This window comes from Vulpes vulpes, chromosome 2, assembly GCF_048418805.1.
Source record: "Vulpes vulpes isolate BD-2025 chromosome 2, VulVul3, whole genome shotgun sequence".
Taxonomy (NCBI): Eukaryota; Metazoa; Chordata; class Mammalia; order Carnivora; family Canidae; genus Vulpes; species Vulpes vulpes.
Window position 1 is genome coordinate 122,180,590 of NC_132781.1, and position 13,336 is coordinate 122,193,925.

A 13,336-nucleotide genomic window follows, 5' to 3' on the forward strand; every position below is an offset into this window, starting at 1 on the left:
ACAGTCTGTGTCTTTGGCACCGGGGTGAAGCCCACTTTGGATTTCTGCCCTATGAACCTGCCAACGCGGCCACACTGATGTGTCCGTGTCCACTTCAGGGTCTTAAGTTCTCCTGAAGTGATGATTCTGCCTTCAGTAGAAGGAGGAGGAAAAAAAAAGTAGGAAAATTTGAACTGTGTGAGTTTGACAAAGGCATGTTGGAGTCACATAATGAAAAAGCAGATTTTTTTATTATGATGTTTCTCCATATTTGGCATTGCTGTAAATGGCTAACTAACATTTACTGCCAATTCAATACAAATGTGTGGTTTGGTAATACCAGAACAGCAAATTTAAATGAAAAATAAAAGTTAAACATTTCCACACAAGATTTTACAGTCTGACATTTCACTGTGTAGGTAAAAAGACATTTTTTTTTTTTTTACTACAGATTATTATTCAGCATGAATAAAAAACTACAACTTTTATTTTTAAACAGGAGTCACTGGTTTTAATTTTTACACATTTTTAAAATTACTGTGATAAAAAATAATGAAAAAGCTTCTTAATAATGCCATACACAGTATAATATAGATTTGTCCCCATTATATAGCATTTGTTTAATATACAAAATAGAATATTGACACACTCGAATCTATATGTAGTTAAGCAAGTTATTTGAGGAGGGTATTTTCATACAGCCTTTCGTCACAAAATAAAATCCTTCTTTCAGGCATTTTCTAGAGAGAAGCTAATCCTTTCCTGAAAACCTGGTCACTAATCCCTGGTGGACCAGGCTGACTTAGCAATCTGGAAAACAAGACAACTTCCATTCAAAGTGGTTCAAGTGTCCTCCTCACACTCCTGTTCTCCCATCCAACTCTCAAACCAGGCACGTTAAAACACATTCATTTACAGCTGCAGTCTTGAGGGTGATGGGCCAACACGGAAATCTCACTGAGGGCTGCCAGGGTTCTTGAATTTGGACAGATCAGCATATAATCCTATTGTTCATTCCACAGTGATGTAGTTTTAGGGTATTTAACATAAAACTAAGACTGATGGATAAGAGGTGCTCTAGGTAAGTGAAACTAGAAGTGCCCTTCCCCTCCCGCCCCCCAGTCCTGAAGTGACATTGGCTTCCCTCTGTACGCACATCCAGAGCTCCCCTTATGCTAACTTTCAAGCTCTTCAGACGTGAGGTGTGTTGGCTTTCCTTTTGGGGTGTCTTTTCTCTCTCTCTAGGAGAAGGTAGATGATCCTTCAGGTTCCCCTGCCATAGGTTTGGACAAGCACTTCTACAGTATCCCCGGCAAGGCCTAAAAACACTGAGAAGGTCACATTTCTCCACCACTAATTCAAAATACTTTTCAGGATTTTCTGTAAGTCACTGAGGCATGTTGCCAACTCTCCCTGAAGTGGCTACAAACTTAGTTTGGCATGGCAAGACACCACATAGGTAGAAAAAAGCACCGGATCTTTTCTCACTGAAATTGTAATTCTACTCAAATGTAATTAAGATAACTTTCTTCCCGCTTATTTTACAAGGGCCTGGGTTCTTTTCCATTTAGGGGACAGTTTCCTAGTTTCACGAATGTCAGCTGATTTTCTTTTGACAAATGGCACGTATCTTTTTTTTTTTTTTTTTTTTCCACTGAGCTCTGTTTCTTGAGAACCGAGGTTGGGACTAAAACAAGATTAACATGTGATGTGCTTTCTGGTTCTAACCATGTAACTTTCCATAAATGAACAATAATTTACCTTCCAGAAGCTCTTTTTGAAACTTAACCCTGTCATTGATAATATTCAAGCGGTATTTCTGAGGCACCAAAAGTTTCACATCCAGCTGGGTTACAAACCATCCTAAAATACTTTTGAGATCAATTTAAACCATTAAAAAAGGCGCATTACCTTTTTAGAGAGCATTCGAAAAGCAAATTACACTTTTTATTAATTTCTCCAGATACTGAAAAATAACAAACAACATTCAAAAAAAGCACTTAAGGAAAACAAACATGTACTCATTTTGTTTGGAAATGAACTCTCGCAGGATAGAAAGCAGTTAGTGTGTTATCTGGCAACCTGTGGGACTCTGCGCTATTTACATGCTGCGGGTACCTCTGTGCATCTTACTGCCTAACGCCTCCAGGCTCTGCGTTGGGCCACACTGCCAGGGGGGGCTCCGTGTGAAAGTGACCCTGATGGCAGGTGTGCTCGCAGGCGCATGCTTACAAGCGCCACCTCTCTGCCCTCCCCCCGTTCGTTTGCACATGCGAGCGCCGGGGGAGACCCGGCCAGCGGACCTGGGACCTTCGGGGACAGACTCACTGGAATGAGGGGGCGGTCACCGCGGGTGGCAGGGGATGACTCACTCTGTGATCTGAATGGGATGGAGCCTCGCGGCCTTCATCGCACATGGGGCCAATCACTGTCTCCCTCTTCCCCTGGAGCAAACCTGTTGCGTTTCTGAGACCACTGCCTGTATGAATGCTTACACACACTATAAATCATATGGGTTATCCATCGACATTTCTTTGACCCCTACAAAAAATATATAACATGTCGTGATAAAACAATCTCGTCTAAAAATCATTCTTATTTTACACTATACAAGCTATTTTACAATCATTTTAATAAATTGCATGTAAAGCTGCAGTAGCCCTTCCCTTCCTAGATTAGTGAATACCAATATGATATATATCTGAAAACTATAACTAAATATAAAAATATATTAGAAGTTTCATATTTTTAATATTAGATTTTCAGTTTTCTATTACACAAATAATTTGGCCACCTTGAATAGAAATCAGATTTCTTGTGGCTTAGTAAATACAAGTTTTGAGTTTACAGAAAGTTGGTAAGGTGCACACAGAAAGGGCTACTACAGCTTCTATTTTGTTTAAAATGATCATTCTCAATAGTGAGGAGGAAAAATTCACAAGACTTTTGTTAAACTATGGCACACGGAGGGATGTGAGGCATGTGTAGTCTTACAAACATGGAAGTCTGACAGTTCTAAATCACAAAAATCAGTAGCTGAGCTTTCCTGCATCGCCAGGAAAGGTAGACCAATTGGTGACAGATGGGAATGTGAAAATGGGTGTCTGGCTACATTTTCCATATTGAAGATTGATTTGGGGGGTAAAGTTGAGTGAGAGGAGATACTTGGTCTGATTGAAATCTCTCAGCTGTGTCTCAGCTGGTTATCTGGAATCCTGACTTTCAAGAAGTTATACAAACTACAACAAAAGGTCCTGAAAGACGGTTGACCAACCTTCTTGCCATCCAGTCATAGCAACAATAGGGCATTAAGTACAAACAGGGCCTCTTGGTAGTTTTTTTGTGTTTTGTGTGTTTGTTTTTAAATTAGTTGTTTGCAACCATCATCCACAGTTTACCCAGCAGGTCACTGGACTAGGTGCTCTATACCAGTTAGGACGGTTAATTTGCACAACCTAGAGAATTCTCCACTGAAGCAGATATATACAAAATATGAGCTTTTTTGATGAGAATACTGGAGATATGAGTCAATTTTTGTGGTCTTCTGATAGCTAAGTGCCATCAGGTTAGAAGCACCAACCCATTTTCACACAGAAGATTAATGTTTAGAGTTTATTTAGGAAAGCTATGAACTAGCTGCCCATCTCAACAGCTGTACAATGACTTGAATACAAAAATTATGTAAGAAAAAATGAGCAAGCGTAGTTCACCGAATATAAAGGAAATTGTTAAAACCGGACAGTAAGAGCTATAAAAGGCACAACTTCCCTTTTCTGATATACACTTGTAAACTTTTTTTCGGGTTTCCATGCAAAAAAATCAAAAAATGCTATCCTAACTATACAGGGGAAAATACACCCACATAAAGTCTAGAAAATTTTGTCCAGCCAACTGTGAAAAGTATGAGCAGAAAGTTTACACGCAGAGTTTGGGCACTGGTGGCTTAGGTGCCATCCTTCCCTGGCAGTGGAGATCACCCCCATGACTGCTGCTAATTTCTGGGCTCCACCAACTAGCACTCTCTACTCTGCCCACCACAGAGAAGTGATGGTTCACCTGCTTCTGTTGCCAAGTCTTGGCCCTCTATAAACCACATGTAGTGCGTATTTAAAACAAAACAAAAACAAAGACCAGACAAAAACAGAAAGGAAAAAATAAAACAGCAAAACCGCTACAGGACAGATTGATAGTTTGTACAATAAAAGCTATAAATTCAACTTTCTTTAAGGCAACCTTTCTTATTAAGGCAGTCACTTTTGATGAAACAGAAGTTTTTTGATATTTCCACTTGAATATTTTGGTATCTGATTGGTGATGATTTCAGCTAACATCTCTGGGAATTCAATACTCATGGTCTTATCCAAAAATGTTTGGAAGCAAAAGTTAAGGAGATTTTCAACCACCTGCAAGAGAAAATAATACAAACGATTGTTGAAAACTTACTAGTAGAAACATCTCATGCTTTTTGGCCTTTAATTTTTAAAAATATATCTGACCTAGAGTATACCAATCTTGGCTGGAATCCACCAGCTAAAAAAGAAGTTAAAGTGGGCATTCAGGTACCAGGCACATTTTGGATTCTGTAGAATTGTAGAGAATTATACGGCCTTAAGTGTATCATGATGAACTGTAGTACATACGACAATATGTGAAGGCCATATGCTAATTTAATTAGTCACATAAAAATAGGGAATTTGGCATTTTTGTTTTTAATAGTGCTATTAAATTTTGTCCTGGCACCATGATGTTCTAAGCATGTAACTAGATATTTCATAATTGGCCTTAGGAGAAATGTGTACCAAACCGAGGCTGACAACCTGAGCCTCAATCACCACCAAAATGGATCAAAAGGAAGAAAACCAAACCAAGCCAAAACTATTGGTATATCATCATATACACAAATCAAACGTCCCAAACAACACTGCGGACACCTGGATTCACGTGTGACACTTACATCATGCATGGAGTCCAAGAGTTTTGTCAGTTGATAAAAGCGTTGCCAGTTCTGGCTGGAGTTCCCTTCCCTCTTGACAATGGCTTTTCCTAGCTCTTTGATGTAGGTCATTCTAATTTCATCAAACAGTTCTTGGCTCTTCAAACCTTCCTTAGGAACTAAAAGGTTAAGATGTGGTCAAGGAAAGAATTTTCTTAAGGTAACTCTGCCTATGTGCCTGTAGGGCATTTATTATTAACAATAGCATGCTTCAGGACATGTATTGTATATACACTCTAGATACATTCCATGAAAATACAAGCATCTCACAGGATCCTGAAAGTACAGGCAAGAGAGATGAGGGGATAATAGAAAATCAGAGGATTTAACCTGAAGTCTTGCCTTGCTGGGGAGCATGTATCAGCCTTCCCTTACGCACTTAGAAAAAACCTTATGGATTCCAGATTGTAAAATCGGTATAAAAATGAATCATTTATTGCTCTTCAAAAACTGATACCAGTAAGAAGGACTGTGAACAGAAGGTTAATCATGTTCATGAATCCTGCAAAGACTGACTGATTTTTGTACATGGCCAAATTTCTCCAAGTGTGCTCCTCAGAACTTTGGTTCTGTGTTAATGGTTAGGGAAAAAAGGATTTGGTCAAAATGTAAGCAAAATTAAAGGTTAATACAAAGTTAGGTAGACTATTGGTTTTCAGGATTTATCAGAGCCAGAATTAGGGAAGGAAACATGATGTTTCCCCAAACTTAACTTCATTGTTGATGACATCTTAGAAAATGCTGGAATTAAGGTAAGGAAAAGCAGTGGTTTTAGGAGCAGGAAGATTTAATTCTTACTTGTCCTGGGGATTTGAGTATAACCTGCCTTAGCTGCATGTCCTACTCTTTCTCATGGAGTTTTAAGTTCTAAAAATTTAGATAAAATTGACATTAGTTTCAGGTTGTACAACAGAATGACTAAATATTTGTATATATTGCAAAACGATCACAATACATCTATAGTTAACATCCATCATCAGATAGTAAACATTTTCTCATGATGACATATAATATTTACTGAGCAACTTTCATATATATATATTATTAATAACTATAGTCACCAAGCTGCACATGACATCCATGTGACTTATTTTATACCTGGAAGTTTGCACTTTTTAACCCCCTTCCTCCATTTCTCCCACCCTCCAAAACACCCTCCTCTGGAGACTGCCAGTCTGTTCTCTGCATACAAGAGCCCGTGTCCCTATTTATTTTTAGAGTCCACATATAAGTGAGATTATATATTTTTAAAAAAAGATTTTATTTATTCATGAGAGACACCGACAGAGAGGCAGAGACATAGGCAGAGGGAGAAGCAGGTTCCTCACAGGGAGCCCGATGTGAGACTCGATCCCAGGACCCCGGGATCACAATCTAAGCTAAAGGCTGATGCTCAACCACTGAGCCACCCAGGAGTCCCTATATATATATTCGTTTGTGCTCAGTTTTCTCTGACTGGCTTATTTCACTTAGCGTAGTGCCCTCAAGGTCCATCCAAACTGCTACAAGTGGCAAGATTCCACTCCTTTCTATGGTGGAATAATGGTCTATTGGATATATTTACCAAACAAACCATAGGTGGACTCTTGCATAGGTGGACTCTTCGGCTGCTTCTGTATCTTAGCTACTATCAGTAATTATGCCATGAGTATGAGGCTACATATATTTTTCGAGTATTTTCATTTTCTGTGGACACATACCCAGAAGTGGAACTGCAGGGTCGTGCAGTAGTCCTGTTTCACTTTGTTGAGGAACACCCATATTGTTTCCACAGTGGCTGCATCAATTTGTATTCCCACCTGCAGTGAGTACAGCTTCCCTCTTCTCCACACCTTCGCCAGCACTTATTCCTTGTCTTTTGGTAACAGACATTCTAATAGAGGTCAGGTGGGATCTCATGTGGTTTTGATTTGCATTTCCTTGTTAATGATTAGTAATGATGAGCATCTTTTCATGTGCCCTTTGGCCAATTAGGATTTGCAAGGATTTTCTCCCATGCTGTAGGTTGCTTTTTCATTTTGCTGATCATTTTCTTTGCGGTGAGAAAGCTTTATAGGTAGACGTGGTACCGCAAATGTTGTGGTATCTTAGGCTATTCTGGGTCTTTTAGAGTTCTATACAGAATTTAGGATTTCTTTTGTGAAAAATGCCACTGGAATTGTAACAGGGATTGCACTGAATTTGTGGGTTGCTTTTGGAAATGTCAACATTTTAAGAATATTCTTCTAATCCATGAGTATGGAACATCTTTGCGTTTATTTCTGTCATCTTCAATTTCTCTCATTAGTGTCTTACTGTTTTCAGTGCATGGGTCTTTCACCTCCTTAAAAACATTTTATTCCTAGATATTTTATTATTTTTGAGGCAAATGTAAATGGAGTTATATTCTTTAGTTTCTCTTTCCGATAGTTCTTATTATTAGTGTCTCGAACTGCCGCAGATTTTTGCATATTGATATTGTATCCTGCATCCTTATGAACTTACTTGTTTTTAATAGTCTCTTTGTGGAGTCTTTAAGTTTTTCTATATATAATATCATGTCATCTGCCGAGAGAGTTTTATTTAGTACTTTTAGATTTGAATGCCTTTTATATTTCTTGTCTAATTGCTCTGGCTAGAACCTTAATACTGTGGTGAATAAAAGTGATGACAGTGGATAGCCTTGTTTTATTCCTGATCGTAGACAGAAAGCTTTCAGCTTTTCACCATGGAGTATGATGTTAGCTGTGGGTTGTCATATATGGCTATTATGCTGAGGTATGTCCCTCTGTACTCACTTTGTTGAATGTTTTCATCATGAACAGACACTGAATTTTGTTAGATGCTTTTTCTGCACCTGTTGTTGAGATGATTGTATGACTTTTACCTTTCATTTTGTTAATGTGGTGTACCACTCTCCCTGGATTTTGAATAGGGTTAGACCAAGGAACACATATGATAACGTTCAGATTCTATAAAGCAACACTTGGCACTTCTAAGATGTCAGTATTACTGTGAAAATGAAGTCTACTTCATCAGAAGTGCTAAGAGCCTACTATGTTAAAAGTGCATTAATATATTACAGATAACCTAATTATTGCTAATTTCTTAAATACTAAAATTTAATATTTTCATCGATTGTTGAGCTGTATTTTTTTCCTGCTTATTACCTGAACTCTAAAAATAATGATTGGCAAAGCCCTATCAGTACTTATATTTAAAAGAATTCCATCTATCCCAAATTACCCCTAATTATCCTTGGAGCTTCATTAATTTTTGCTCTATGCATTTAAGCGACATACTTAGAATTACTTTTCTGGTAAGTAGAATGCTTTATGTAAGGAGTAACTTTAAATAAAGTGAGAAAAAAAAAAACCCAGCTCTTTAACATCTGTGCTGATCATAAATGAAGAAAGCTGCCACAGCTTTCTTCTGGTTTCAAAGAGCACTCAGCAAAACACGACTGGTGGCCTGGTCACACCAGCAGCCTGTGTTTGTAAATAAAGTTTTATTGGAACATAACCATGCCTGTTCTTTCTTTGGGTGATGACTGTGTTCATGCTGCAAGAAGCAGAGTTGAGCAGCTGTGACAGAGTCTTGCAACACTTAGAACATTTACCACATGCTGCTCTACAGCACAAGTCCGCCGCCACTGGGTTACTGGAGGGCCTTTAACGTCAGTCATGGAAAGAACTTTTTTTTATTTTTTATTTTTTTTTTATCCAGTCTTGGATTTCTTTGTGTATCTTTTGACGTTGAAGCTTTTAGCTCCTCTCTATTTAATGAAATTGCAGATAAATTTATCTGTTCACCATTTGTTTTTTTCCCTTCCTGTGTGCTTGTTTACCCCCTTCCCTTCATTTCATGTGTTTGGGTTGCTTTTCCTTACAGTGTTTTCCTTAAGGGCTCCACCCCCCACCTCGGTGCTTTGGTACTCTGCGTACCTTTCCTATCTTTAGCCATCGTCACTGAAATTTGAACATTCCTTATTGAACTATCCTTCTAGCGTTCTGGTTTTAGATCTTCCAAAACACTACTGCTGTTATTTTATATAATAGATGTCAGCTTAAACATATTTACATATTACCATTCTCTTTGTTCCTCTTTCCTTCTTAGACATGGGATTCCTTACCCTTAAACTAAGTAGACCCTTTAGTCTTGTATTATATTGAGGATTGGTGGTGGCAAACTTTTCCTTTCACCTTCATTAAAAAAAATAAAAATAAAAATAAAAAGACTTTTTGACTATACACATGTCAGGTGACCATTCGATATATTTGGGTTAATAGGTACTATGTTTGTAACCGTTTTTGCACTCTTTGCACTGATGCTTCCTTTTGTAATCTTTCCCTCTTTTCTACTTCTCCAGTTTTTGATGAGCATTTCATATGATTCTATATTCTCTGTTCTCAGGATATCAATTATTACATGTATTTAAAGTGGTTTCAGTGCTTGCCCTGGAGTTCCACATATACATAGACACTGGATCTACAGCTCCTTTAAATATGACCATTCTACTTGATCCATATAGTGCAGGTACCCGCTAACAGTATGCCCGGGTCCTCTCTCCTGTTGTTATGATGTACTGGTGCTGTAATCACCTTCCACAGTTGTGTGGTAGATCAGGTAAGAAGAAAAGTCAATTTTCATCTTCATCGCTTCCTCCTCTCATGTTCTCCTTTGTGTAGATCCACATTTCTGAACTGCATCATTTTCATTTCCTCTGAACTTCCTTAAACATTTCATGCAAGACAGGTCTTCTAGTGACTAATTCTGTTTTTGTTTGAGACTGTTTATTTTACCCTCACTTTTGAAGGACAATTTCACTGAATACCCAATTGTAGATTGATATATATTTTTTTAACGTTAAATGCTTCACCTGACTCCCTTCCTACATGTGGAGAACATTCTGATGTCATTTTTATCTTTGTTCCTCTATGAGAAAGCTGATTCTTTTTCCATCTGGTTTGAGGACTGCTTGTCTTTGGTTTTCTGCAGTTTGAGTAAAATATGCCTAGATGTAGATTTTTTTTGGTATTTTTCTTGGAGTTTTTTGAGCTGTTTAGGTCTATGTTTTGGCATCTGTCATTAATTTTGGAAAACCCTCAGCCATTATTACTTCATATATTTCTTCCATTCCTTTTTTTTTTTCCACTTCTGTCCCTGTTACTTGCACGGGACACATTGTATAATAGCCCTCACCATTCTTGAGCACCATTCTTGCTCAGTTCCATGTTGTTTTTATCCTTCTCTTTGCACTTGAGTTTGGGTTTCCACCAGGTCCGGTCTACTGATGGCCATCCTCCATTTTCATTACGGTATTTTTAGTCTCTAGCATTTCCTTTTGATTCTTAAGAGTTTCCACCTCTCTGCTTACATTACTCATGTGTTCTTGCATGTTGTTTACTTTTTCCATTAGGGCCCTTAACATAGTCATCATGGTTGTGTTCACTTCCCTATCTGATAAACATCTGTGTCATAGATGAGCTGGGTCAGATGCTTGACTGTCTCTTCGGAGTCTTACTGCATACGTTACCTTTTTTTTTTCTCCCTGAAAGCTGCATAGTGATAGAGCAGAGCTGAGATAATAATGCTTTTGGTCTTATGTTAAACTGGCTAGAGCTGGGCTGTGTTTCATAACTGAAACCTGTTTCCCTGTTTTGTTTTTCTCCTGTTGTTTTTGGGTTTCCCTGAGAACTTCTCAAGAGGCCATGCTCTGTAGTTCTGGCAGGTGTAATCCAGTTCCTATCCTGGAGCCCTACTGATACAGTGGTAAGGTGCTGGTGATGTGGGGTATCTTACCTTTTATGATAAAACCTGTTTTGTCATGACCTTCAGAAGTGTTTCTGAACCTCCTCCCCCACCTCACACTCCTGCTTCCCTTACGTGAGAGAGGAGGGGAGAGGTGGCCACAACGATCTTTTTGCCCTTGCCCTCAGGTCAGATGAAGCTCTCACAGCAGCTTCCCTCAGAGAGCAAAAAACAGAGGGGCTTTTTCTCTGATCTTCCTGGTGAGAACCTGTTGTGGCTTATGCCTTGGAGTAAACCCCAAGAAAGTGTGAGGAGACAACCCCCTTAGTTTTGAATTTTCAAGCTCTTCCTCCCTGTTCAGCAGTTAATCAAAATTATTGTAAGCATTTCTAGTAGTTCCTGGCTCCAGATTCTTCTGTCCCTAATAAACTGATCATGGCTGTGTGTCTCTATGTTTGCCTATTTCTCCAGATTCTGATGTGGTCATTTGCCTCGTGACCTCAATTCTCTGATAGATGATCACATTAGACCAAAGCTTTTTTTTTTTTTCAACTGGTATACTGTGAATGTAGTTACTAATAACAGTTAGTATGTATGAATGTAGTTACTAATAGTTATCCTAACTAATAGGTTAGGATAATCATTTGCCATGGTGGTCACAAATGGATCACTTTTTTAAAGCACGGTTTCAGCCCTCTTCCCTCACTCATATCTCTTATTCTGTTCATTTATGTACATGGTACACACATGTACCTATATATGCATTTAAAAAAACTACATTCTGACTAAAAATTTCATGTATGTTTCCTGTCTTTGAACTTATTAAATATACCCTCTTAGTATAGCTAACCTCTTTGGTTTTTTGCCTGCCTGCTTCTTCAGGCATTTTTAGTGGGAGGTTAGGGTATCTATTCTAATATTCCATCAGAGTAGAAGTCTGATTATATCTTATGGTATATATTTATTTTTTTTTTTAATTTTTATTTATTTATGATAGTCACAGAGAAAGAGAGAGAGAGAGGCAGAGACACAGGCAGAGGGAGTAGCAGGCTCTATGCACCGGGAGCCCGACGTGGGACTCGATCCCGGGTCTCCAGGATCGCGCCCTGGGCCAAAGGCAGGCGCTAAACCGCTGCGCCACCCAGGGATACCTATATATTTATTTCTTGTTAATTCTATCTTTTTTTTTTTTTTTTTGTAAAGGACCCAGTGATACATAGTAGTTCAGTTTACTTTTTTATATCCTATGCAATGAAAAAAGTACATATAGCTAGTGAATCTGGTATGTATACAACTTAAATTACCATTTTTGACAAGTAAGATAGGTTAGTATTTTGCACTGATCTGTATCTGGGCATTATCAGAATTTTAACTGTTAAATCACATTGAGCTCACTTCTTTACCAAGTGTGCTGCCTTAGGTAACCTTAAAGTCTCTAGCAGTGATCTTTTCCTTTAGGGTTTCTGTAGAACAAAGGTAATATGAAAGCTTAATGATACGTGTGCCTTAGGAAAGCTGGAATAGATCCAGTTGCTTAAAGTTATCTGGCAGTTCTGAAACCAGAGTTATTCAGGAAAGAAGACTTTAAAACACTGCAAATTTATTTATTTGCATATGAAAGAAATATTCAGTCATCAGCTTAGTACTTTATGAACATTAACCTGATACGTCATTTTTATTGGAATAGCCTATATGTGTATAACAACAACTGTTCACAGACCTTCTTGTACTGGTTGTTGAAGGTGCCTCCTTTTTACTGCCAAGAGACTTTGTATTTTTCAAAAAGCTTTCTAGGTTTAGTAAGGAATGCCTTTGCTAACCACAACGTGTCTCCCTGGAGTTGATATACCCGTAGCTTTATCTAAACTTTTAAGATTGTTGGATACCCTCTCACTGCTGTTTTTTAGGTAAACACCTCTATCCACCATGGCAGCAGCAATGCTGCATCAGCCAGGTCTCTAGTAGTAATCACATAGATCTTCCGTACGACCTATTTTTCTCCCATCATTTCTGGACATGGTAATATTCCTTGGGGAACTAATTTTTGACCAAGTTACAATATAGTAGAGAAACAGAGGCCATTCTGGTTGGCTCTATTTCTCCAGTTTTCCCCCGGTGCTATTACCAAAGGTCCCAGGGAGGAAGAAGCATGTCCTCACTCCAGATCGTCAGAGGCTCCTGCAGAGCTCATGTTCCTCTCTTTTTCTATGGCACCTGTCTTACTAATCTTGGTACCACTAGCTGTGCCTTTATAACACTTGACATTCACGAAAAATCTAAATTTCTGACTAGAAGGAAATAATAATGGTAGACTTGGGGCCACGTATACAAAAAAAAAAAACCTTTGTTTCTGCACGTTTACATTTCATGCTCTTGATGTACTTAGAAGTGAATTTTAGAAGCAAAGAGTGTTGCTCTACCAACCTGAAGAGAGAAGCAGTAAGGTTTTCATACAGAGATACTCTTCATAAGAGACCTGAAGCCTCTGTAACTCGGAGGAAACAAACAGCATGTGTTTACATTGGTCATACATGCAGGGGAGGGTCATTCTCTGCCTGTAAAAGACAAACACCGGCATTTGGGTTAGTTTCCCCCCAAAAGTATACTCCTTGGTTTTATTTTATAGAACTCTGA

At 38.5% G+C, this 13,336-nt stretch overlaps 1 protein-coding gene across 13 annotated transcripts in view; it reads right to left on the reverse strand.

Annotated features, from left to right (window-relative positions):
- Window positions 1-211: 211 nt before the first annotated feature.
- NR3C1 (nuclear receptor subfamily 3 group C member 1) overlaps window positions 212-13,336 on the reverse strand; it is a 119,635-nt gene continuing 106,510 nt past the window's right edge. For all 13 annotated transcript variants that reach the window (XM_072749891.1, XM_072749885.1, XM_026018359.2 and 10 more), the window contains 3 exons: window positions 13,127-13,257; window positions 4,934-5,091; window positions 212-4,382 (listed from right to left, as the gene is read on the reverse strand). In XM_072749891.1, the coding sequence (XP_072605992.1) occupies window positions 4,230-4,382; window positions 4,934-5,091; window positions 13,127-13,257 (442 nt within the window). In that variant the 3' untranslated portion in view covers window positions 212-4,229. The remainder of the gene's footprint in view (window positions 4,383-4,933; window positions 5,092-13,126; window positions 13,258-13,336) is intronic.